We start from the raw sequence: 27390 nt of genomic DNA, 5'->3' as shown, positions 1-27390 counted from the left end.
AGTATGTGAGATATGTCGTGCCAGTTAGTAACCATGCTGCAGCTTTTTGGACCAGCTGCAGGCAGCTAACTGATGACAGACTGACACCTAAGTAAAGACTATTACAAAAGTTGAGGTGAGATGAAATGAAAGCATGGATAGCTCTCTCAGAGTCTCTAAAACAGAGGAATTGCTTCACTTTTGCAAGTAGCCAGAGGTGAAGGAAACGGGTCTTGATTACAGCATTAATCTGTTTATCAAAGGTTAGATTACTGTCTGTGATGGACGAGAGGAGTCACAGGAATTATCAGAAAAATAGGGTTTCCATTTATTTAACCAAAAAATTATATTTACAAAAGTAATAAATGTTGAGCTCATAAAAGAGGTCAAAGAAACAAAACTAAACTCAGGCAAAGAACTGCAAACTTACCAAATGACTGCCCAAACAAACATAACTGACCTAAACAGGAAATGACACACACGGATATATATAATGGCTGATCAGGAACTAAAGTGTGTTATTGTGTTCAAATGAAAAAATGAAAATACACAAGAGTACTTATTAAACAGATAGAGACCAGAAACACAAACCCTATGAAAAAGGCAACACATGGCTCCAGCACTCATTCAACAGAAAACTACCAAAGTATTTATGTGTTCAGCCTGCAGGTCAAACAGGGATGTAAAAAAGGCATACAGAGCCTAATGCAATCAAAACAGGAAATTCAAAAACAACAAAACAAAAGCGCTCATCCTTTGGCTTCTCAGCAGTGGCCGATAACTGATAATGGCATTTCAGTGAGAAGGCAAACCACAATGCATATATATATATCTATGAAAAACAAGACAAAACACTAATGTGTAGTTGAAAGTCCCTTCTGGCTTGCTTTGAATGAAACATGAGGCCATGCCATGTGGTACGATTACAGCATATCATCATCTTCTCCTCCTCCGTACATGTTGGCCAGTTTCTTGAAGCGAGGGCCCCACTCACTGAGGCAGTCATAGTTCTGGTCTCCACTACTTGAAGAGTTCAAAGAGGAGAGACTTCCTGCATCAGAACCACCTCCCTCATGGTCAAATACCATCTGGGAGTCATAAGGGGGTGCTGTTGGGTCGTTGTCTGCAGCCTTCAGGTTCTGAGGGAGGAGCAAAGATAACTTTTCTAGAAATTTTACACAACTTGTTTTGGTTACCTTACATAGCCTGGATAAAGATAACAGAATAATGAATGTGGAAGTTATTAAAGCCCAGACATGACGTACAATTGACGTACACATCTATCCACATCCATGCCTCTATCGTCTGCTAGCAGAGAAGTCCAGACTTCCCTCATCAGCCACCATCTCCAGCTCATGCCCAGGGCGTCCTCCTGGTAGGAGATGCCTTAAACACCTCGCCAGGGGGAAACCTAGTTTTATTCACCCAATAACAAAAACATTCATACAAACCTTATCTGTACTAAAGTGCCTTGTCTAGCATTCACACACTCACAGTGGATACATCAGGGTCCAGTGTCTTTCACAAGGATCCTTTGAAAATGAGGACTGGAGCCAGGAAGCCAGCCATGATTATGACTTTTAGACAACCCCTTCTACCTCCTGAGCCACAGTTCCCCTAAGAAAACCTTCATTTGAAAAGAACTGCCCACAAGGCACAAAATGCTTTCTCCAAGTGTGACAAAGCACATGTAAGCTGTTTAGGCATTCTGGAATACTCTAGAGCATAAAGAGCTGGTACAGCATTTCATGATCAGAACAAAAACAGTAGTACTCAAGAAACTTGGAATTATCAAGTTAATCCTACAATATTAGAAAGAAACCCCAATAATCAGATGACCTGTGAACAAGCCTCTGGTGACAGTGGGAAGGTGAAACAGGACCCGTCCCTGCTTGCCATGTTGCCAACGGAAATTCCAGACTAGAGTAGAGTCTAGCTGTTTTCCAGGACACTGGTTCCAAGTTGTGAACCAGATTAAACTTTTAAATTCATGCACTTGCTCCTTTCTTACCACGCAACCAACTCCATCATGTCCTCAGAGCCAGTCTTAACAGCCAGGGATCAGACTGCCAGGGCCTGCACACATAACAGCCATCCAACACACAATGCACCTTAACCCCTATGGTACCTCCCGTGGGTGGTGAGCCCACTTAAGTGAAATCTTGTAACCATGCTTGAGTAAGTTTCAAGGTACTTTAGAATCTCACTCACATCTTCAATGAAGTTGTTCATGTCTTCTGGGTTGGTGGGCCGAGGTCGGTACTGAGGAGCAGGCATGAAGTTTGGCACCACGTTACTTCTTAACACCTCAGGCCGGTTGTCCAGACCACGGTGGAGAACACTCAAGTCATAGTCCTGATAGAAAGTGATTTAATGATGCATTATTATATGGAATATTTTATGCTGTACTTCTGCAATCCACACTCTTCATCCACTCACTGCTTTAGGCCTGTTGTGTACTCATACTTTTCTATCACTAAAAGGCCTGGGTCAAATCACTGAAATAATACAGCAAATTTAATCAGCCTTTTAAAACTCTCCGTTTTTCTTTTTGGCATTTCACCCAACTCCCCTCCTTTTTCATCCAGGCTTGGGAACGGCAATGGCAGAATTCTCCAGTACTCCAATAAACACAGTGACATATTTTCCAAGGTTTTCTGCTCCTGCGTGTGCAGCTTTGATTACTTTGTACTTGTGTAAATGTGTAATCGCGTAAATGTGTCCATTTACCTGATCATCCTCTCCACCTCCTTCTTCATCATAGTAATAGATGTTGTCCCTGACACTATCATCTAGCAGCAGTGGCTTCTTTTTGTCCTTTTTCCTCTGTTTTGCAAACAGCAGCATTAGCAGCACCAGTGCTGAACACAGAGTGTAAAGTTTAGCACACAGTAACCAACCAAAACCTACTTAGCTGGGAAAGGAAAGAAATGCTCTGACCTGAGACTACAGATGTGTGACTCACCGAGCAGCAGGATGGCTCCAAGTATTCCGAGGATAAGGGGCAGGTTGCTGCCACCTATAGCACGGTCTGTGCATGTCGCCTCTGCTCCCTTGCCCTTGCAGTGGCAAACTTCAGCTTTGATGATGCTGTCCTGCTCCAGGCCATGCTTGTCTGCCACTCTTAGTATAACACTGTAATCTCCACTGGGCAGCTCAGTGCCTAAATTTAAGATGACCCCTGTTCCTGAAATAAACAAGACAGCAGAAATGTAGCTTTATAGTTCTGTGTTGATGGATTTGTTTTGTTACATATTTTTGAAAATGAGACATCTGAATAAAGCCAATCATCCTTCTTTTAAGTATGTTGTGTTAGGGTTTCTTTTCTGGCAGTACTCACTCTCCTCACACAAGCACCAATCACTCTAATCTCAGTGATGAAAACTGAATCATGTATGAGCTAAACTTTAGCCTTTGGAAGGAAGCAGCCCTGATGTTCACAACAGGAAATATTTTTGTTATCGCAAAAGAACACAGCTGATAAAATATCAGTGAAATTTATGTACCAAAATATTTCAAATTCTGGCCATCTTATTGGATAGCATAAGTTTGTACTTGTCACATGTTAGCAGTGTACATACTGGTGTCGTTCATCCTAGCGGTCCAGTTGGTCTTTGACATGCCCTGTAAAGACACCGAGTAGGGAGGTCCAAATTCTGGTCCGTCTTTATCTGTTACTGACAGCAGCTGAGGAGCTGGATCCTTGTTGCACACCTGAGGAAACAAAGTCACAGTGAAGCTTTTCTTCATGCTGATGACCATCCTGTAGTTGGAAATCTTACAAACACACCCATCCTGCACCACAATTAGACAAGTTCAACACAAAACGACTCTTGAGCTATTGGAAATAAGACACACCGTGATTTCACGCTCTTCAATAAACGGAGCATTGTCATTGACATCTTCCAGCTGAATGATCAGGGTACCAGTTCCTGTAGCTGGGACTGCATCTGGTCACAGAACAAACACATCAGGAGACCAAAATGTATTTAAATAAAATCTGTATTATTGCTCAAAAACTTTGCTCTGGACTGATTCTTATAACTAACATTTGGCTGTTAAACAAATAAAGGCAGAGCAATTAAGGGCTACAGTGTTATTAGCTATGAGCATCCAAGGGACATCAGTTTGTACTGGAATTTTGTTTAAGGAGAAGAAAAAAACTTCAGGGCAATAACACACTTTCATATCACTATTATTTTGCTACTGGGAACTTCAGACCAGCTATTGCAGCTTTTACACTGATTTCAGATGTGATATCCAATTTAAGCTTGAGCCTCTGTTTTTTTTAAGATACACATCGTTTTAATACTTGTGAAGATCAAAATAGTATAATCAACAGAAAGTATTGATTTCTAATAATTTCTCATGAAAACTGTTTTAATGTCTTTATTATGAAAGCGAATTAGATGACAATACCGCAGATGTGTTAAAATATATTTCTTTCAATTCAGCTCAAAATAAAATGAGGTCAGTCAGCTGAAACCTGTCTGAGGCACCTTTTTTGTGCTTGTACTGCACATCTCTCTTTTTGTGAGAACCAACAGTATTCACCCATCATACTCAATTTTCCCTGATATTGGTTGCATGAATGCTTCACAAACTGATCGTTTAGTTGGCCTCAGTTTCCTTTTGAGCTCAATGTCAAGTATGAGTTCACAGATTTCAGGACAAACCTAATTTTAGCTTCACTTTTTTTTCACTTTATTTCTAAAGACAGAACATATTTCTTGAAACAAAACGTATTTCCTAAATGCTGAAACGCGCTGCTGTTTCTGTCCAGTCATCTTCGTTGTTCAGTACTTGGAACATCATACTGTAAACCAGGATGTGTTAGACAAAAACAGTTTTCAGATTCTTATTCAGCAAGTGAAAGTTCCTGAAGTAAAGGTGAAGGAATCCCAGAAGCAAAACTCTTGTTGACCAGTGTAATTATTCAGACACTTGTAATTTAATAAAATCATATCAGTGGTCATTGTGTATGGGAGTCAAATGATGATAATAGTGTGCAGCAGTCTTAACTCCCACCTACCATCATCACATGCACCAATGTTTGCGATGTATCTGCTGTTTGTGACAAAAGGAGCTTCTCTGTCCATGAATCTTCTCACTTTAATAAGGCCTGTGTCCTTGTCCACATTCAGCCAGCCTGCAGGGTCATTAATCATTTTGTACCTGCACAAGACAGTCACAGAAAAGATGGCAATACTGTGCAGGCGGGGTGATTGCAATTAGCATGTTTCACAATGTGGCGCAATGTGTTATTTGATTTTTGACATAGACTTACTTTTTCCTTAGGCTAAATACACAGTGACAGGTTAGGCGCAGAATGCCATTTATTCAGTATTCAGTATTATTTATATTGTGATAAATCACAACAACAGTCAATTCAATTTGCAAATCTCATGAAACACATTAACTGTCACAGGGTTCCTGTATCCTACCAGTGCTACCCCTGAGCTCATTAGTAGACACACCTATTAATCAGGATTTTACGGCTGAAGGGTAAAAAAAATGCTTTTCTTCAGAAAAAGAAATAAAAAACAGAGAAAAAAATAGAAATAATAATAATATTAATAATGGCTTTTAAGACCTTACTGATAACGATAATCCAAAGTAGTATTAGGAGTCATTAAAAGTCATGAGGGAGGTGTGGTCTGTGGCTCTGCTGCAGAGGGGGTTTGGTTCAGCAGGCCCAAGGGACAGTACAAGAGAGGCTGGCAGGGCAGCTGAAAGCAATTCAGTTATTTCAGGGGCATCAGGACCAGAAGGAAGATAAACGTCACGGGGCCTCAGCAGCAGACCTTGAGCTTATTTAAGATGCTGAAGGCAGGAATCTGATTTACCAAAAAAATTATTGGAGGCCGGAAAAAACAAAGGCAAAAGCGCACTGAGATAAACTAACTAAAAATCTAAACTGGGAATAAACTATGATTAACTGTGACTTTAGAGCATAAACATGAATCTGAAACGGTGCATGTGGAAAAGAAAAACATGAACATGCACCTGAGCAGAAAGCATGGAAACAACCATCCAGTCACTTGGATGAGTGACCAAACATTTCTCCCACAAAACGCTACGTCCAGATGAACAGAATCAACTTTTTGGAGATTTACTTTCCTGGATGATTGAGAGTGCATCAAGACGTTTTCACTAGCAGCAATGCAAATGTTGTTCATGTGACCTAATTATCTCACATTAGGCCTGAGAAAATGAACTCTGGCTTTAAAGATTCTAAGACTGTTTACTCAGACTCTGAGAACTCAAAGACTCCTTGCTCAGGATCTGTGATCATTAAGACTGTTCACTTTATTGGCACTTGCTTAAAAGCTGTGGGCACTAAGGACTGTTTTTCACCTGCCCTCTCGGAGTGTGGAGTTATGTCCCAACAGACTGTTTCCCCTCAGGCTTCAGCTCGGCTACCAGCTCAGCCTCCTGTTCAGCTCTCTGATTTGCCAGGGGTCTCCATACCGGTCCTGCATCAACTTCTGCTGGACGTACAGGTCAAGCCCAGCAACCAGTGGCCCCAGTACCACTGTCTGCCTCAGCTGGAGGTTCAGGAGACAAGCAGCCAGCATGTCTCGTCGGCTTGGTGACCATGGACTCTTGTGCTGTTGTTCAGGTCACCCACTGACCTGGTGGCTTTTGGTTTTTGGCCATGACACCCTGGGTTGATGAGCTCTTGGACCAGTTTGGTACTGCTCGTATTTTGACGACACTGGATTCAACTAAAGGCTACTGGAAGATTCCCTTGTCTAGTGAGTCTAAGAGAAAAAGCGCCTACCCCACAAAGGCCTTCTCCAGGTGCAGCTTCCTGCACCATCTTTTCAAAATCGTCATATTTACCACCACAAAGTGTTTTTATGTGCTAAAAGGAAGGAATCATTTCCTTCCATGTTAGTAAAACCAGTTCTGAAGTATGGTTTCACTCTGAGGGTATAGCAACCGTGGCACCCAGTTTCTTGAAAAAACTTAACTTTGAGCTGTAATTTTAAACTATTTAGGGGTTTCTGCTACTATGGCAGTTTGTGGGAGGTGGTATGGTGGTTAGCACTGTTGCCTCGCAGCAAGAAGGTCTCGAGTCCTGGGTCTGTGTGGACATTGCATGTTCTCTCCGGCTATTGCAGCTTTCTCCCACTGTCCAAAGACCTGCGTGCCCATAGTGTGGGGGAGAGTGAATAATTGTTTGTGTTGGCTCTGCGAGACACTGTGTACGCTGCCTCTACCACAGCTGACATAGGTTCCAAATTCTACTTTTTAGGTAAAATGCTTTTCATCATTAGAGATCATTTTATGATTCTACTGTGTGTTGTCATAATTCAGTTTTCCTTATATTGTCATTAATGAGAACTTAATTGCAGCGACAGTGCAAAATCTGGTAGATGGATTGATTCTTACACAGCACTTTTCTGCTCCACCTTAGCACATAACATGCCACATTTACCCATTCAAACATTTTTTGTATAACAAGTGTGTTCTATCTAACATTCATATTCACTTGGGGTTAGTAGAGATTTCAGTACATCTATGTGGTAGCCAGAGAATGTTCTTTTTCAGAAATATTTGGGCACCAAATTTATTTTGCATCACAGAAAAATATATAAACCAAATGCTATTTCCATCCATCTTCATCCGCTTTATCCGGGGCCGGGTCGCAGGGGGCAGCAGCCTAAGCAGAGAAGCCCAGACCTCCCACTCCCCAGCTACCTCCTCCAGCTTATCCGGGGGAACACCAAGGCGTTCCCAGGCCAGCCGAGAGATATAATCTCTCCAGCGTGTCCTGGGTCTTCCCCGGGGCCTCCCCCCGGGGCGCTCAGGAGGCATCCTTGTCATATACTCGAACCACCTCAGCTGGCTCCTTTCGATGTGGAGGAGCAGCGGCTCTACTCTGAGCCCCTTCCGCAAATGTTATTTAAAATCTATAATTAGTCTGTGTGACGATTATGAAGTACCAATCAGCTATCAACAACACTCTGTACTGTTAAGATTGTACACTTATTGTTATCATCAAGTGTTTTCATAAATGAGAGAACCAATTTATTCTGTTTATCTCTCTCTGGTGCACAATGCAAGTTTTGGGCTCGACCCCGTTGTGCTTGAAAACATTCTTCAAAGTTTTTGGTCTACGTTGACATGACATCATCATGCAGATTTGTCAGCTCTGGAGCCATCATGCAAATCTCCCATTCCATCCCAACAGCGTGCCATTGGATTGAATCTCGTGACTGTGGAAGCAACTTGAGTACAGTGAACTCACTGCCTTGTTCAAGAAACCAGTTTGAGATTATCTAAGCTTTGAGATATGGTCTGTGGTCCTGCTGGAAGCATCAATAAGAAGGGCAGGTACACTGAAGGGAGGGACATGTAGCAGGCTGTGTAATTTATGTTACTGACAAATTCTGTTCCTTTCAACAGAAACAAAACTCTTCGGACCAGAAAATATTCTTCCAATCTTTGTTTGTCCAGGTGTGGTGTAAACTGTAGCCTCAGTTATCTATTCTTAGCTAACAAATCACCCAGTCACCTGGTTTGATCTTTAACTGCTGTAACCCATCTGCTTTAAGGTTGAATGTGCTGTGCATTTAGAGATGCTGCTCTGCATATGATGGTTATCCAAATCTACAAGGGGTGCAACAATACATGTATCAATATTCAACCGTTTGATACAGTGCTTTCGGTTCGGTACGCACATGTATTGAACAATACAACATTTTTTATTTATTTTATCAGCTTTTCTTCTGACGATGCTGTCTGTGTTGAGCGCTCAGTGGATCTGCGTTCGACTACTCTGCCTAGGCTGCACTGTCGAGTGCATATACACTGAGCGCAGCGCAAGCTAGCAAGACAGAAGCTAAGCTCGTTGAAACATGGCAACTGCCTCAACGCTATCCGAAATTGAACCTCCCCCACCCTCATTCAGATCTGGCCTTTAGACCTATTTTGGTTTTCATGTGAAGTATGACCCTGATGGTAAGCGAGTCATGGACAAAAGTAAAACAGTATGTCGGATGTGCTACGCAATGCTCAATTGGTGGGAACTAGTGCGTTAGCGCAGTTAGGTTGTTAACGTGTCGACGCCGTCCACAGCGATCCGCGGTAACTTGTTAACGGAGATTTGCTGCGTTATGGCGTTAATGTCATTTTAACGAGATTAACGCTGACAGCACTAGTGGGAACACAACGAATATGACTGCGTATTTACGCTGACATCATCCTGGTGCAAAGACAAGTGGAAGCAGACAAAACAACAAGCACGCATGCTACAAACTTTACCCGAGTCATTTAGACAGCTGTTAGCACATGATTCTCCTTATGGGGACCTGATATGTTTAATATGCTGCTGAGAATATAGCCCAGAAGAAGCGTATAGTATAACTTTTATTTTGGAAAGAGACATTTCTCTGTAATAAAGAGAAATGGCCAAAGATGAGTGATTTCTCGATCAGATCGATTTATTTTTTTTATTATTTTGTTGTTTCAGCAACATTAAACTTAAAAACTGTACCTTTGAGTTAAAATATATATTTATAATTTTAATAAATGACAAATTAAAAAGGCATGAATATTTTTTTGTATTGAAAACATATCGAACTGTGACACCAAAGTATCGAACCGAACCGAACCGTGAATTTTGTGTATCGTTGCACCCCTAATATCTACATATGAATCTCTAGTGGTAGTTTGAGTCAAGGCTAGCTTCCTATGAGCTCAAAGCAGTCTGGCCGTTCTCCTCTGATATCAAGAAAACATTAAGAAAACAATTAAACTTTTCAAGCCCGTCTGTCAGCTTGTTGGGTGTTAAAAAGCAAATTCTGACTAATACTAGGGGTGTTTTATAGTGTGGTTTTTTTTTCAATATTTCAAAAGTAATGTAATGTTTGCTTATGAGGTTGGTGACACATTTTTTGTTTACCTTTTTACTTCAAATGTTGCTTGAAGTAAAAAGATGTTTGGGGGGGTTTAGTTCCTAGTTGACTTACGTGACTTTCTGCTTGCGTGCAGTGTCTGGGTCTGAAGCAGTGTACTGCACCACAACTTCATCCACAGGAAGGTCCTCTGGTTTTACCACAAGCTTCTCCTTTGGATCAAAGACTGGAGCTTCATTCACATCTCTCACATTCACCACCACTGTGGTGGTAGAAGTGACCACAGAAACACCAGGAGCAAAAGGAATCTCATTCTCCACTGAAACCAACAGAGTGTGCTTGCTGGCCGTCTCAAAGTCCAGCTCCTGGTTGGAAGGAAGGGAGAAAAAAACACATTATAAGGGTGTTGGCACAGATTTTTATTAAGTCCCAACAAATCACAGAAAATGCTTCCATCAACTAATCACTGATGATAAATATCTCCCAATATTATGAATGAATTCCTGATTTTCTTCCTACCTTTGCAGTAGAAAGGATTCCTTCGTGTTTGTTAGTTCCTGTTTTTACTGTGAAAAGTCCATCAGGATCACCACTGACGATCTTGAAGATGGCGTTCCAGGCTGGAGTTTGTGGTTCATCCTCATCTGTTACTATCATCTTAACCACCACAACATCCTTTTTGTTTTCATCAACTGTCGCACTATACTGTGAGAAAATTAAGGATGGGTCAGAATCATGGGAGTCAAAACAGATCTTGGTGTTCTGTTCTGTTTTTGCTGTGATGGGTCATCGGAGTCTAATAATAATGGATTTATATAGCACTTTTCAAGGCACCCAAAGCACTTTACAATTCCATTATTCATTCACTCTCACATTCACACACTGGTGGAAGCAAGTTACAGTTGCAGCCACAGCTGCCCTGGGACAGACTGACAGAAGCGAGGCTGCTATATATCGCGCCATCGGCCCCTCTGGCCAACACCAGTAGGCGGTAGGGTAAATGTCTTGCCCACGGACACAACGACCAGGACAGAGAGCCTGGGGATCGAACAGGCGACCTTCCGGTTACAGATGCGCTTCCCAACCTCCAGCACCACGGTCGCCTAACCGCCAAATAACTTAAATTGTACATCAATAATTCATGTTCAATTCCGTCTAATCTTATTGCAGACATATACTTCTTGCAAGAAACTGACTTGCTCACTATGAAATCCGAAATCTTAAAGTACAAAGTTTGACAAGATATAATATCAAACATATAATAGTAAAGGAGGTGAAAAAAACATTAATTTGTAATACATCTCTCAGTGATCCAATAAGATTATCAGTTTATCCCTAAGTAATAAAATATTCATGCTAGTCAACATTTGTGGCCCCAGCAATGACAATCCATCTTTCTTCCACAACCTCTTTTCATTATTAACCAAATCAACAAACATAATTATCAACTAAAACTTCAGCACAGTCATCAAACTCACCCACCTGGCCCAAAAATGTGAATTTTTAATATTTAAATACCAACTTACTTAAACTAGACATACAATTCAACTCCAGCAACTGAATATAGACCTTCTACTTACAAAAATAAATGGGTAAATAAAGGTCAAATGGATTACAACACAAAAAGGAAAGTAGCCAGCAATAGTCTTCTGACCAAAACTCAACACAACAAATCACAATCTAAAGATAAAGCAGACATGTTAGATGAACCCATTAACTTCATAAAGCACTCAGCAAAATATCAAAGAACTAATTACTTAAGAGTGATGACAAATTCTCTATTTGTTAACAAGACTGATGTGTTTACTGTAAGAGTAACACAAGTTTTTAGCAATTTCTGGGCTCAGTCTGCTTCGTCTTTTGTTGTAGACTTTCTGGAATGTCATGTCATCAGGTTTATTCTAAACATTGTCAAGCAAAGCTAGACGCTTGCATAGTACTAGATGCAGCATTTAATTTATTTTAAATAAGATAAAGATTTCTGTTGAAATTATTAAAAAAAGAGAATAGCTTAGAGCTGAAAAATCATGCTTGTTTTATTTTTCTCCTTGAAAGCAGCGGCTATTTTTGACAGATGTTAATGAATTCACAGCACAGTCTTCTCTTTCTCTCTTCTAATATGAACGAATGGAGCTAAATATTCGGTCTGTGGTTTTCTCTCTCCTGTATTAGAGTAATCATTCTAATAAGACAATATTTATTATTTATACTGTAGATTCCATTGTTTACGTGAATGGATGGTCTATACTGCCTTTCAGGATCCTCAAAACAATTATGGGAGATGGGGTGTTGTTTTCTTCTGTACATGTCTGGCACCCTGAGTATTTTAAGTATCAAAAACAAGTCTAAGAATTGTTGTTGAAGTTCTTTTAATGTTGCCATCACCTTTTTTGCTTTTGTTGTGACAATAGTTTACTTCATAGCCTAGAGTGAATAGCTCATTTGCTCCCACCTGATGTGGTGTTAAGGCGATATTTAATTTCACCAGTACGTGGCAATGGCCACCTACTGCCACCTACTGGCTCAGACAAATTAGTAACTGGCAAAGTAATCCCTTACAAAAGTGTCACGTTCTGAGTTTTAGTTTATTTTGATGTTTATGGTATGTTTAAGTTCTTTAGGTTATCTAAGTTCATTTGTTATTAGTTTCCCCTTGTGTTTTCAACCCTTGTTAAGTCTCCCTTGCCCTTCATGTGTTTCATGTCTCTTCTTATGCTGTCAAGTTCATGTAGTCATGTCTGCGTTTCATTATGTTTCCTATTTTATTTTGTAAGAGGTCCTGTGTTCTCTGTTTTGTCTTACTCTTTCCCTGTGGCGTTGTTATGTCCACGTTGTGTCTACTGTGCCTTTCTGTCCCATGTTTCAGGTCCCTATGTTCTTTCTCCTCAGTTGCTGTTAAGTTCACATGTCTAGGGTTCAGTCAGTGTGTTTCCTGTTTTACTTTGAAGGTCCGTGTCTTATGTCAGTGTTTCTAGTTTTGCTTCCCTTGTCTGGTCCAGCCTGATTACTCCCAGCTGTGCTCTCCTTCTGTGTCTCATTCCCTCGTTATCCCTCAGTGTATTTAAGCCCTGTGTTTCTCTTTGTCAGTGTTGTAGTCTCCCTCATGGCTGTGTTTCCCTGTGTGTCAGTTTATCCATGTCCCAGTTTAGTTTAGTTTATCCATGCTATTCTACAATAAAGCAGCTTTTTGAGTTTAATTTTGTTGTTGTGAGTTTTCCGTTTGGGTCCTTTTTCTGCCTGCACACAGCTGAAACATGACAAAAAGTAACACAGGCCGGTTATTATATGGAAGCCATCAGTAACACAGAACTGCTGTTTTGCTGTTTCTGGTGAGAGCAGCATACGAGCACTATACACGTTTATGTAAAGTTGATACTTATTTAAAGTAACATATTTGGGATGTAAACAGGGATTGAAGATAAGATAACTCTTTATTGTCACTGCACAGTCATACCAAGTACAATAGCACAACGAAATTGGAAACTGTCCCGCATCAGCACTGCGCATAACACAACACAACACAGTAACTTATCTTAATAAATAAAAAGAAAGAACGTATGTTTATTGTACATTGTTTTTATTATTGTTATTGTTATTGCCCCCCAAAAAGTCTAGGGAGGTAGTCACTCAGGTCAGCTGTTAGAATTGGTTAGGTCTATTGCCCTGTTGCAAAAGCTGTCCCTGAGTCTGTTTGTCGGGGACCTCAGCAGCCTGAATCTCTAGCCAGACGGCAGCAGCTTAAACATTCTGGGTGTGTACAGTCCCGTAGGATGCTGCGTGCCCTCTTGAGATAGCGAGTGCTCTACAGGTCCTTTAGGGAAGGAAGAGGATGGACAATGATTTTTTTGGGCCATAATAATGACGCTCTGAAGTGCTTTACCATTACTTGCTATCACTACAGCCTTCTTCCTCTCCTTATCAAAAACTATTATGTCCAGTTAGTTAGCCATCACCAGTTGTAGCTGTCTGTAGCTGGGAGTCACACAGGATCATAGCTTGGTCATTCTCAATCATCTTGGAGTGGGTGTATCCCAAATTGACCTTGTATACTATACCAGTCTGCTAGCATCTTTTATCCTGCTGCTATGTGTTGGATTCTCTCAAGGGGGTTCTTTGCACAGCCTGCACCAGGGATCTTGAGTGGTGTGGTAGCCCCCCACTCTCTATCAATCTTCTGCTTAGGACTCGTTCATGTCTTGCTATGATGATGAAGCGTTTCTGTGCTATCTTTCAGTCCCACTACTTAAACAATCCAGGTGGTTCACAAGTTCGTCAGTCTGGTCTTACAGTGTTGAGCAACTGCTCGAGCTAGTGTCTTGCCCCTCTGACATCCGACAGGCCTTTCCATGTTGTGCTAAGATAAGTTATTGGCTGGTACTTGAATGGGAATAGTCCCATCTGGGGATCCTTGGGAGATCAGGCTTTCTGGCATCTCATTCATCCACAGATGGTTCATTTGTACTAGAGATGCAGTAGAGATTGTCCATAATTTCAAAGTTGTTCTTTGGACATTGACTGCTTTAATGCTTCAATGCCTTTGCATGAAGGGGAATCTTTTTTCAAACTGTGTTCTAACTTTGCAGTCATTCAAATTATAATGTATTAGACCAGGGTTAACTGGTGGATGTGTGGGTGTGAAACTCATATCAGCTGTCTGGATTAAGTTTTGTGGGGACTTGGCTGATGTCTTAAATTGGGAAGTGGGGCACTCACAAAACAGGACATTAGAAAACAACCAGTAAAATGACGTCTCAAAAACTATGTGAATTACATAAATATTTGCTACTTGATTTTCAGGGGGTTTTTTTAATCAGAGTTTTTTATGGAATGATGATTTTATGGAATGATTCAGCCACTAATTACATTCACAGTAGTCACTCAGTGTGTCTTTAGGGATTTGCTAGCTTAGCTTAGCTCATAGCCAACCCGCTAGCAGCATGGCCTCTTTACCTGTGCCTCGTGCACTTTCCTGCTCAGATGTTTAGTTAGTCATCGGCCTGCTTTAGCAATAACAACACTTGTAATAGGCTGCAAAAGGCTTCTACTTGTGCAGACTCCTGCTCGCACTGGAGCGGTTCACATCCATGTGAAGCGGCAGGAATGACAATCAGCATCTCCAAGTCTGAGACCATGGTCCTCAGCCGGAAAAGAATGGAGTGCCCACTCTGTGTCAGGGACAATTTACTGTCCCAAGTGGAAGAGTTTAAGTTTTAATTTAAATTCTTGTTCACAAGTAAGAGGAGCAGGAGATCAACAAAGATTGGTGCTGCGGCTGCAGTGACACTGTACCAGTCCATCGTGATGAAAAGAGAGCTGAGTATAAAAGCAAAGCTCTCAATTTAATGGTCAATCTACATCCACACCCTCACCTATGGTTATGAGCTTTGGGTAGGCCCGAAAGAAGGAAATCGAGGAAATGATCTTTCTCCGAAGGATGGCTCGACTCTGCCTCTTAGATATAGGGTGAGGAGTTCAGCTATCTGGAACGGGCTCAGAGTACAGCCACTACTGCCCCACATCGAAAGGAGTCAGTTGAGTCAGTTCAGGCATCTGTCAATGATGGTTCCTAGGTGCCTCCTGGGTGAGGTGTCCCAAGCATGTTGCAGCGCAGACCAATGACACGCTGGAGAAATTATATCTCTCAGCTGGTGTGGGAATGCCTTGGTGTTACCCCGGATAAGCTGGAGGAGGTGGCCGGAAAGAGGGTGGTCAGGACTTTTCTTCTTAGGCTGCTGCCCCCCCCCCCAACCCGGCCTTGGAAAAGTGGAGATGGATGTTCTGGGACATGTGAAGCTAGAGACACCAGCAATCATAGTCAAGTGCCTTCCAGGGACTAGAAGAGGCGACACTGAGGGACATTTAAAACTGCTGGCTAAGGGTAAATGTAAATTCTGTAAAATTATAATTCACATCGACAGAAACCAGAGGACCTTGCTGTGGATGAAGTCATGGTAAAAAAAATCAGGTAGTTCATCAGGTCCCAACCAGCCCAAATATCAAAGGGAAATTAAAATGCATGCCGTGGAAGAGTTCGGGTCTTAGGAGGTTAAAGAAAATAAGAACAATCCTCGGTTTCTCTTCAGCACCGCAGCCAGACTCACATGTATATGTCAAATGTCAGAGCTTTGTTAAGCCAACCATTCTGTTGATGGTATATAATAATGACATCATGAATTTCTTCACAAATAAAATTTTAGCCATTAAAGAAAAAAAACACTCCAACAAATCACAAACATAAAATTATGTGCAGCTACTTTTAATACCACTGATATTTATTTAGACAATTTTTTCCAAGAGATCTTTCTGAGTTAACTTTGGTAATCACTTCTAGTAAAGGATGAACATTTCTTTCAGACCCAATTCCTACAAGACGGCTCAAGTCCTACCATTAATTAATACTAAAATCTTAAATATGATGAGATGAGAGATGAGATAGCCTTTATTTGTCAGTTGCAGGTCTTTTGCCCACAACCGAGATGAACCTATCGCTAATAACCGGCTATTCATACCAGACCAAAAGTCTTTTTCCATGGCCTCTCCAAACTTCTTCCACATCCGAGTTTTTGCTTCAGCCACTGCCCGAGCCGCATTCCGCTTGGCCTGTCGATACCTATCAGCTGCCTCCGGAGTCCCACAGGCTAACCAAGCCCAATAGGACTCCTTCTTTAGCCTGGTGCCTCCCTTCACCTCTGGTGTCCACCATTTGGTTCAGGGGTTACCATCACGACAGACTCCAACAACCTTGCGGTTTGCAGCTCAGTGTAGCAGCTTCGGCAATGGAGGTGCTGAACATGGTCCATTCGGACTCAGTGTCTGAATGGACAAGCTCTCTAAAAGATAAAGAGAGAGCTGAGCGTAAAAGCAAAGCTCTCAATTTACCGGTCGACCTACATCCCTACCCTCAATTATGGTCACGAGCTGTGGGTAGTGACCGAAAGAATGAGATTGCGGATACAAGGGGTGGAAATTAGCTTCCTCTGAAGGGTGGCTGGAATCTCCCTTAGAGATAGGGGGAGAAGTTCAGTCATCCGGGAGGGTCTCAGAGTAGAGCCGCTGCTCTTGCACATTGAAAGAAGCCAGATGAGGTGGTTCGTGCATCTGACAAGGATGCCTCCTGGGTGAGGTGTTCCGAGTGTGTCCCACTTGGAGGAGGGACAGGACACGCTTGAGAGATTATACCTCTCAGTTGGTCTGGGAACGCCTTGGTGTTCCCTGGACAAGCTGGAGGAGGTGGCCGGGGAGAGGGAGGTCTGGGCTTCTCTGCTTAGGCTGCGTCCCCTGCAACCCGGCCTCGGATAAGGAGAAGATGATGGATGGACAACAGACTTTCAAGCTGGCTCTAGTTAAACCATTGCTTAAAAGATGGCCATGACTGACCACGTGCTTAGAGAATAACTCAAGCAGCAGAAACCCAAGAAAGAGGAGCAAGAGTAGGAACCATTATGGAAGGACAGGCCCCTGCAGGGTGGATGCAGTAGTTACAATTGTTTCAAAGAAAGTAATAAGCAATGCACTCAACTGCCATGGTCTGCATGCCCACTCACCATGCCATCTACCAAAATGATGAAGATGAGGCAAGGATGGTCGCTTTCAGTAAGACAATGATTCCAAACACAAAGCCAAGGAAAGACTCAGTTGGTAACAGAGAAAGATAATAAAGCTGCTAGAATGGCCCAGTCCTGAGACCAGAATCCACCTGAGCTTCGGCTCTGTCTATACATTTTCAGAATTCATAGAAGTGCCCCACAGAAGCTTCAGGATTTGAAAACTGCTTGTGTGCATGCATGCGACTAGTTTCTCCATAAAGGAGGCATCTTGAATCCAAAATACTTTTGGATGGAGTATTAAACATCAGTAAGCATGTTCAATACTTTTTCCTTGTGTCATTTCTTATTTCACATGCATCACTGCACATGCTGTGGACTTATTTTGTTAAATGGTGTGCATTAGCTGTGGCAGTATGTGTGAGTGCAACATTAGTAAGGCAGCTAGATACAGACTGAATGTGTTCTGCTTTAACAGAGTGAAAAAGCAGCAGTTAAACAGGAAGTTTCCAGTTACCAGTACTTTGTACTTACAGATTTCTGAGTGAAGACTGGAATGTTGTCATTGCTGTCCGTCACCGTGAGGATGACTTTTGTTTGTCCGGATAACCCTTCTCCTGCCATATCTGCTGCTTGTACTGTCAGAGTGTACTGTGGATATTTCTGTTAAGAGACGAGGACTGTTAAGGTAGATCAGCTCATCAGCAGGAAGGAGGAAACACTGACATCAGTTTACAGACCTCTGTAACACACGGCTTTCAAACTGACTAAAACCCTTCACCTATGAAGGCCTGGCATTCTGCTGAAAAGCTGAAGATAAACTCATAGAATATTTTGCTTATGACAAATACATGCAAACCTGATGCCATTATCTGATATTAGCCTTAGTCAAACTTTTTAAATATAGTGTATTATTCACCAAGCAGTGGTGAAACTGACAAGCATGACACAAACTAGAAATGGAGACCATTAGACTCTAAAGTAAAAGTTAAGCTTCAAGAACAGTGTTTGTTTTCAGCAGTAAATTCAGGTTTTACTTCAAAGGTAAATATTATCATTATCCAAGAAATCACCAGCAGTGTTTTTGGTGCAGTGCCCTCTTTGTGATTGATTTCTAGCAGTGACAGGCAGACTACTGATCCTGATTCATAAAAATGCTTTTTCAGTACTTAGGCGTAAAAGGACACTTGTGTTTTAAATGTGTTTAACAGGTCTTACCTCTCTATCCAGTCCTCTACCAGTGATTCTGATGCTTCCAGTAATTGGGTTGATTTCAAACATGTTGTCAGTGGGCAGCGGTGGGTCCTGGTTCAGAATACGATAGCGGAGCTCTGAGTTGTCAGTATTTGGCTCATCGTCATCTTTGGCCTCAACCCTAACCACCTCAGTCCCTGGAGTGGAGGAATTCAGAAAAAGGAAATAAAGAGCAGAAGTTTTAGAAGGTCTTCACATTGCTTCATTTAAGTATTTATTAAATCAAAATAGAGTTAGCGTAAAAAGTCTAATTTCATTCCAACCCACATTGTAATTTTCTGAAGGTTCTGAAGGTTTCTGAATGTCTTAAAATTCATTGCATTTAAACCTCTGCACTACATTGATTTCTATTGATGAGAATTGTAGATAGTAGCAAAAATAAAGAAAACTGCAAATAAGTGCCAACAAGAAAACAAAATAATGTCAAAAATATGTTTAAACATACCAATGGTCGTGGCCTCAGCAACATTTGCTTTGTAGTCTGTCGTAAAATAAGGTTTGTTGTCGTTCTGGTCGATCACACGTACTATAATCTCCATAGGAGCCTCAGCTTGTCCTGCTCCATCAGCCACAGCATGTGCTTCAAACTACACAGGCAAAAGATTTCAACATGTTTGATTCAGAAAGTTTCAGATTCACCTTTAAATTAATTCATTTATCTCTACACCTTTAATCTACACACAATACAAACAAAGCAAAGATTTTAGTGTCTTGATGTGACTTTTGTTGTGATTCTTTTCTTTTGTGTGCCACCTGCTGCTACTGGTTGGGGTGAGAGAAGGGAGACAAAACAAAAGACACGCTGACATGAAAGCTAGAGATTGATAATAACTAATAATTGAATGCAGAGCAGTGTATAAACACAATGAGTGAAAAAAGTTCTAAGTTCTCAGCCTAATCTTAAAAGTAGAGAGGGTGTCTATCTCTCAAATCCAAACTGGAAGCTGGTTCCACAGAAGAGTACTTTAAATATTCTAAGAACCACAAGTAAGCCTGCAGTCTGAGAGCACTTAATTGGGGTGATACGGTACTTTAAGGTCATTAAGATAAGATGGGGGCTGATTCTTTTATGTGATGTACAAAGAACATCAAAAACAAACAATTTTAACAGAACTTATAACATAAAATGTTTATAAAAAAGTTTTCCAAAGTCACTCCACATGAAAGGATAATCAGAATAAAAGCCTTCATCATCAAGTGTGATGAAAGTGTGTATCTTTTGATGATCATCAAAAGATACACACTTTGGAAAACATTTGGACAAAGTGGGGATGCTTACTAGATATTCGGCTGTTTCCTCTCTGTCAAGTGGCTGTGTTACATACAGATTTCCAGTCTCTCTGTCCATTCTGAAACGACCAACAGGAGGCAGATCAGCTCCTGGACCAGTGATGCTGTAAAAGACCTTCCTTGTTTTATCTTCATTGGAGCGGATCTGGAAAAAACACACAGGACTGAGTTAGATCACTCTCACTGTCTATGGTAAAGGTTATGCAACAATAAAGAAGCTGTGCAAGTTCATCTTCAAAAATATCAAGAGATTCTTGGTTATCCTGATACACAGATCAGAATGATTCAGTCATCTTGTGATCTCAAATCAATAAGATTGCTAGATTCTCTAAGCGGATCTGGAAAAAACCACATTGACTTAAATCACTCTCAGTGATGAGGATAACAGTTCTGGGATAGCTGTTGCTCAGGATGTCAAGCAGGTAATTTACTGATCATAAGGTTGGTGGTTCAATCCCTATCTACTTCACTCTGCTTTTCAAATATCCTTGAGTAAGATACTAACCATGATTTGCTTTATAATGTTTGTGAATGTTAGAAAGCACTTTCACAAAAAAAGCATGGGAAAAAGTCCTCGTATGAATAGGACAAGTTGTATAAAGCACTCTGAGTGCTCAGAAAGAGAATGAAGAAGTAAAAAAATTTCTGTTCATGAACCAGTTCATTTAACGTTTATACAACAGCAAAGAGGCTATGCACATTAATATTCAACAGAATCCTGGTTATCCTGATATCAAACATAAGAGAGCAGAGAAAGACAGCACAGTAGTGGATGTCGTAAGATAAATTAACCAATATACAGTATATAGCGTGAAACACAACTCTGTAGTTTTCTTAGAATAATTATGTTATTCCAACAATTTCCAACACACAGTATGGAAAAGACAGTAATAAAACAAGTGTCAATGTACTAACTGCCAACATCTTGCTCTCATTACTGCACATAAACTTTAGATCTTTCCCTAAAGCAATAACTTTTCATTCTCTTTCATAGATATTTTATTTATCTAGAATTAACAAAGTTAGCTCATAACTAAGAGGCATCTAAAAAAACTGGAAATTCTGGAGATTCAATAGTGACAACTAAAAATGGGAAAAACACGTGCTGACTGCAGAGGAACAACAGAGAAATCCTGTCCACAAATAATGTCAACAAAAGTCATTCAGTTCCCCTTACCTGAGCTACTTTTAGGGGATAGGTTCCTCTCTGATTCTCAGGAACTTTGAGAGGAGGAATAACCCAGTCTCTCTTCCTCCTCCTCAGTCCTCCAACAGACTTGGGGAATTGAAGAACATGCGCTTGTGGATCAGTGGCATTCTGGGAAAACATGCAGACATATTGTTGGCAAAAGCATGAACAGAAGAAGACTCAGAAATTGTAATGAGGACCACAGATCTTATAATATATCTCAGAATCTGTGACTGTGTATCGTCTACACCATTTTTAACCTAAGACAGCTGATTCATAGATTAAAAATCGAACAAAATATTAGAAAAATTGGAAGCTGTTCCTCAAAAGAGGGACTTGAAAGCTGAAGGCTCTGCCTCTCTATTATACTTTTAACACTCTAGGAACCACAAGTAAGCCCAGAGTCTGAGAGCGAAATGCTCTAATGGGGTGATACGGTACTTTAAGGTCATTAAGATAAAATGGGGATTGATTACTCAAGTATTGTATTTGAGGAGCAGAATTTTAAATTTGAGGTTTTCCATGAGGTGTTAGTGTGTTCAGTCCTGTCACACATTTACAAAGACATCATCCCAGCCCCACAAAACTCAGTAGAAACAGCTGATAAGAGTTTTACGCCCATGTACATCCATCAAGTCAACACTTGCAGCTTAAGGTTAAGCTGCAAGGTTAAAATTAAGCTTGAAAAAACATTCCCTTCTCGGGTACCAAGGACCAGTTTGGCTACTTTTTAAATAATTTTCAATGTCCGAAAAATCAGTTTGAAAGACTTTCATGAAGCTGGGAGAACACTTCAAAAAAAATTACATTAGGTAAAAGTCTGGCCTCTCATGCAAAATAAAGAGATGATTTCCAGAAACAACCTTCACATCTGAATGGAATGGATTGCGACAAAAAAATTGGCCCTAGCATTAAAAGTTACACTTTAGCTGTTAGCAGTGGCTCATGGATAAAGTAGCCATTCATTTCACTTTTCTTACCACATTAATCTAATCTTCCATCACTTCTTCCTCACTCCTCCACAGCTGGTGCTAGCAGCATCATCCTGTGACTGTGAGGCCCAGTTACTAGTTGCTGGTACCACTTATATTCTTTTTATTGTTTTCTTTCAGCTTTTCAGCTCCACCTGTTTGCCAATTCTTCCACACTAAACTTGCACAGCGAAGGCTGTGTCAGGTGGAATGATTGAATGGGATGCTGTCAGTGTGCAGTGGACCAGAAAAATGTCCAATATGCCAGATTATCAGTCCTGCCCTGTCTGTAAATGTGTAGTTTTGGAAAAAATATAAATAGATTTGAACTTTTCCTTCATGCCCCATTAAACAGTGTCTATAAAACATTAAACAGTCCCGTATGAAACAGTGTCTACCTCTGTGTGGTCAGCAGACTTCACTTCAGTACTGTGATGCTGATGACTGTATTCTATGTGGTCTCCATTGTGGTGCTTTCCACATTGATGACCATGATGGTGTCCACGGTGATGCTCATAATGAACTACCCTGACTGGAACTGTTATTTTCTGACCTTGAGAGTCCCATGAGTGGATGAAGAAATTCTGGTGTCCATTATAAAGAACAACTTCTCTGTTTACCTGGAAAGTAAAAAAACAAAAGTTTTATTAGTGCGTCCACTACACTTCAATTCATTAGAAATGAGTTTCTACATTTCATTAGAACAATTATACAAACTTTCCTGTGATTTTTACAGTAATTCCAACTTTGCCGTCAAGTTAACTCACCATTAATACACCATCTGCCTTTACACCAAAGCGATTGTCATCAGTGCCGAAAAGAAATATTGTGCGGTTTGTGCAGTCAGTGAAGCCCACTGAGAAAGGATAGAAAAAAGTGAATCATTATAAATGTGGAACATGTAATGAAATAACTGGCAAGTCTACACCACCTTGCTGCATATGTCCTGCTGGTAGTGTTGCTGTATTTTTTAGTGTTTTCCAACAGAATACTCACTGGGGCTGGGCCATATCATACCGTTCACGGTAATACCGATATAATGTTGGGCAATGACAAGAAAATGAAGTATCGCAATAGAATTTGGGTAAAACGCGCATGCGCTGTGCCTTTGTTTTCATACGCACATGGCGAAAAAGGCACGGCGGCGACAGAGAATGAGAAGGGCGAAAGCGGATCGTTGAATGAAACAGATGAACCAGAATTGGTTTGTAAAAATGTGAAAACTTCAGTGTGGAACTGGTTTAGCCGTCAGATACACAACAAAGCACTATTTTTGGTAGCGCATGCTAGCGGGCCGTCGTTATTACCGTGTTTTTTGGAAAATACGGCACACTTAAAATCAATCCTTTGATTTTTCTGAAAATCGACAGTGCCCCATATAATCCCGTGTGCCTTATGTATGAATTCTGGTTGTGTTTACTGACTGATGCTTTAGTACGACTTTGCTAAGCTTCAAACCCGCAACACTTGATGGATTGTCGGAGCATTACGTTTATCGTAGGGAGGAGCCTCGCGGAGTGATACGTACTGTGCTTAACATTACCGTATATTGTGTGTATAAGCTCTTTTTAAGTTTTGTGGATATTATACATGGTTATGCTGAGGATATGTCAGCCAGTTTCCACTGGAAATGCCTTTTGGTTAAACTGTCAGCAAGGATTTTGCATTTGCACTGTTAAATTTTTATATAGCTTTAATGCAAAAAACAGCTGCTTGTTTAAGTGAAAATACATTGATGTTTTTTTTTGCACTAAGAAAGTTGTGGAGTTGTAAAGTATTTTGTCTAGTGTCAATTATATCGTCAGTTATATCGTTATCGCAAATTTTCAAATGTATATCGTGATAAATATTTTTGTGGTTTCCACCCGAGGCAGGAAATTTCTTTTTTATTTTGCTAAGTACTGAATTTTGCTGGAGGCTGCTCTTTGTTTCTTAACCAGTTTTACCCATGATTCCACTGGATAATGGGTAGAACTGGATTAGAAATACTTCTTATTAATGAGCAACAGTACATTTTCAAGAGACAAGGGAAAAAAGAGAAAAATGTTTGTTGTTCGTGTGCATGTGTTCTTGTGTGTGTGTCTACATGCACTAGTAAATGAGTGCATACGTTGCACATGTGGCGGCTAAAATGAAGCAAAGTGAGCATAAACATTCTCAGAACTGAGTCTTGTCCTGCACATTGAAGTTTCCTGGAGCTGGAAATAGATGCTCTGATAATGTAGATTAATTAATGTTAAAAACTAATCTTAATAATTCAGTGTCCAGTTTAACGGCCTCAGGTCAGTAGCACAGAGTTTACACTGGCCCCTGTACATTTTTTGCAGGCAAAAAAGCTTTTATTTCTATGATTTGAAATAGTAACATTTAATACAAACGATTTATCTTTTGTATTATCCTAAATTGGCAATATTTTTGTTACTAAAGCCTAAAAATCTATTATAATAAAACAATAAATTCTAGTAAACCTGATGCTTCTCTTTACACCCACCCCTCCACGGCACAGGTAGCACTGTGATAGAAAGCCACAGCTGCTGTGCAACTGAAACACTATGTGGGTCTTATCTGTTCATCTATAATCACATCCTACAGGTGTGATTATAGTACAATACTATAATGTAGCTTTTTTGCTGTGTAAAACAAACAGTGGTGAATTGGGGGAGCTGAAAAGTAAACTCTTCTTCACAGCTTGTTAAGCAGGTGGTTTGACGAAGGAATCCTGCTATATTTTCCCCAGCAAAGATCAGTATGTCATTTACTGTAACAAGTACTGCGAGACTCTTAAACTCGTATCTAAAACTCTTTTAGATACGAGAAAAACAGTTTCTTTCACTCCACCTGACATCACTGTCTCACTAACTGCTCTTCCTCTTTATTCTTTGTGTGTTTAAATGTAACGAAATGTTTACATGTAAGGAATTTAATTGTGTGAATGACAATGAATACCTGCATCTGTGAAATTAAATTGTTTGCTCGACATTATGTTGTATGTCGCGCAAGACTTTTGATATGAATATTATTTCAGTGTTCCTCGCCTCACCCCCCACCCGGTGATGGCAGATGCTTTCCTCTGAGCCTGGTTCTGTTTGATGTTACTTCCTTTTAAAAGGCAGTTTTTCATCCCCACTTGAATTGAAGTGCCAAAATGTATTCATAGTTTTCTTTCTCTCTGTTTTCACCTTAGTGACTTTTGTTGTGATTTGGCACTATATAAAAGCAACTAAAGGCAAATAAAGCAAGGCAACAAGTGAATATTCATGTTAAAGCCTGCATAACTACAGTTAATTTGAAAAAGGCTACAGTCCACTTATGTTTTATATCATCTTTCAGTTTTATGAAACCAACAGAGTTCTCCTTCTCTTTCAGTGCTTCATAACATCTGAATAGCAAAACCTGCTAAACAGGCTTGGTGACATTGCTCTGACCTGAGGTTAAAAGTATTTGTGAGCAGTGTGAGAGCTGAATCTGCATTCCAGAAACCTTACAACTCAGATGCAGTTGGATGCCACAACTAGTTAAGCTGGAAAAGCACCAAAAAACAGACGTGTTTTACTTCAAAGCAAGGTAGAGCTATTAATACATTGCAAGCAATACAGCATCATAGTTGTTGTTTTTTTGTTTGTTTTTTTGGGGTTGGGGGGGTTAATATGGGTGTCTGGACACAGCCTTGTCAGTGCCTTACATATGCTTTATTTAGTGATCACAAACAACAGTTTGTGGCAGAACAGATTAAAAATTATAGTATTGTTACCTTCATTGCTGCCATCTTGGACTGACAACAATTAAATGGAGGATGTTGCTAATTTCCAAGATGAAACTTGGAGTTGAGGTCCAGATGAAAATTCTGATTGGGAACTCGAATATTCTGACAAACTTAATCTGGAACAAATGGTATGATGTTGTTTGGGTTTCAACCGAGAACAACGTAAGCAGTTAACCTGTTAAAGGCCATCTGGGCATGAGGAATCCTTTACAAAAGTTTTTTCATGTAGGGCTGTAACTCACGTCTAAATGCTCCCACAGGTTTGTATAAACAAATCCTCACATATCTATTATGATATTCTACTGGATGTTAAGAAACATGAACCATTTCATTCAGGTTACCAGTAAGACACTAGATTCCTGGGTTGTTCTTACCTCTGCCCAGTCTCATGCCCGTCCTCAGGTGTTCCCTGCACACTCTGAAAATCAACAGCTCTGACTCAAATCCAGGCACACATGTCGACCTCGCAGCTATTTCTGGTGATGAGACCTAGAAGAGGAGAAAGAGTATTTTGGTTGGACCTGTAATAATAAAGTGACTAATCATAAGCAAGAGAAAATAAGAGTAACTGAATAACACAAGACAATATAACAATAACTATAACTGGCATTTTAAACAACAATTAAAATACTTTTGTTGCATCGCATAATATGAATACTTTAAGACATGTGTATATGCCATTTTTCAGAGGAAACAATAAAACTACAAAACACAACGTCATCAGTGGAATAATGGGAATCAACGTGGAGGGATATGGGGAAAAAAGCCTGCTATGCCTGTGAAACAGATTAATTAGTTTTTAAATCCTGCACAAGTTTTTTCTGCCCATTTAAAGAGCATCAGCAAGTGCTATGACTAATAAAAGTGTTCTTCTTACAATAAAAGTTTACTTGATGCATAAACACAACAAATGTGTCTGCCCCTCCGTGAGTCTGGATCCCCTGGAGGTTTCTTCCTGTTAAAAGGGAGTTTTTCCTTGCCACTGTCGCCAAGTACTTGCTCCTAGGTGGTTCTTAGATTGCTGGGGTTTTGAGGTGACTGTTGTTTTGACTTGGTGCTTTCCACATGAAAATGAATCTAATTTTATTTAATTGCAGCAGGTAATGTAACATTAACCATATTTATTTTAAGTAACTTTAAACAGAATGGAAAATGGCAGAAATTAATTATAACAAAAGGAAGACGTCTCACCTGAAAAACGATGACTAAAGCGCCAAAAACCGCGAACCAAGCGGTCCCCATCTCTCCAAATCCCCTCTTTAATATTCCTGTTCTTCCTGTCGCACCGTAATTGTAGCTTCAGTAACTGGGTGTGAGCTGGATGGAAGTAAGTTTAAGTACTTTCAGCAGATGATGTCAGGTTACAGGTGCGCAACACCCTGGTTCCGTCATGCGTAAAGAGACATAACATGGTAGTTTCTGTTTCTGTTCCTGAGTACTTCACACAAGGGCGTAGATTTGGCATGGACGGAAGGGACATGTCCCCACCAATATCCGGCAATTATTGAATTGTCCCCACCAATAATTTGATCTC

General features: G+C 40.5%; 1 protein-coding gene across 1 annotated transcript; it reads right to left on the bottom strand.

Moving 5' to 3' along the window:
• Window positions 1-283: 283 nt before the first annotated feature.
• LOC146695977 (B-cadherin-like) lies at window positions 284-27186 on the bottom strand. Its single transcript, XM_085478478.1, has 18 exons — window positions 27048-27186; window positions 26231-26345; window positions 22861-22949; window positions 22492-22713; window positions 21111-21251; window positions 19923-20078; window positions 19089-19230; window positions 18608-18780; window positions 17924-18052; window positions 10365-10550; window positions 9960-10210; window positions 5012-5154; window positions 3838-3929; window positions 3561-3693; window positions 2945-3166; window positions 2710-2840; window positions 2191-2334; window positions 284-1118 (listed from the first exon to the last, which is right to left on the bottom strand). The coding sequence occupies exons 1-18, from the start codon at window positions 27096-27098 to the stop codon at window positions 903-905; spliced, it is 2736 nt and encodes a 911-aa protein (XP_085334604.1). The 5' UTR covers window positions 27099-27186; the 3' UTR covers window positions 284-902.
• Between the last annotated feature and the right edge of the window lie 204 nt (window positions 27187-27390).

Source organism: Copadichromis virginalis, linkage group LG13 (assembly GCF_057382275.1).
Source record: "Copadichromis virginalis isolate Kocher_CV1m ecotype Utaka linkage group LG13, C_Virginalis_male_GT1.1, whole genome shotgun sequence".
NCBI lineage: Eukaryota > Metazoa > Chordata > Actinopteri > Cichliformes > Cichlidae > Copadichromis > Copadichromis virginalis.
This window is presented reverse-complemented; position numbering and strand designations above follow the sequence as displayed.

What these genes read in the sequence shown, in the direction of transcription:
- LOC146695977 (XM_085478478.1), bottom strand. Translation starts at nt 27,098, where the DNA reads ATGGGGACCGCTTGGTTCGCGGTTTTTGGCGCTTTAGTCATCGTTTTT. An exon ending in GAATCCTTTCTACTGCAAAG is followed by an intron (nt 10,211 to 10,364) that starts GTAGGAAGAAAA and finishes CCTTCCAACCAG; the next exon opens with GAGCTGGACTTTGAGACGGC. An exon ending in TTGAAGAGCGTGAAATCACG is followed by an intron (nt 3,694 to 3,837) that starts GTGTGTCTTATT and finishes TTGTTTCCTCAG; the next exon opens with GTGTGCAACAAGGATCCAGC.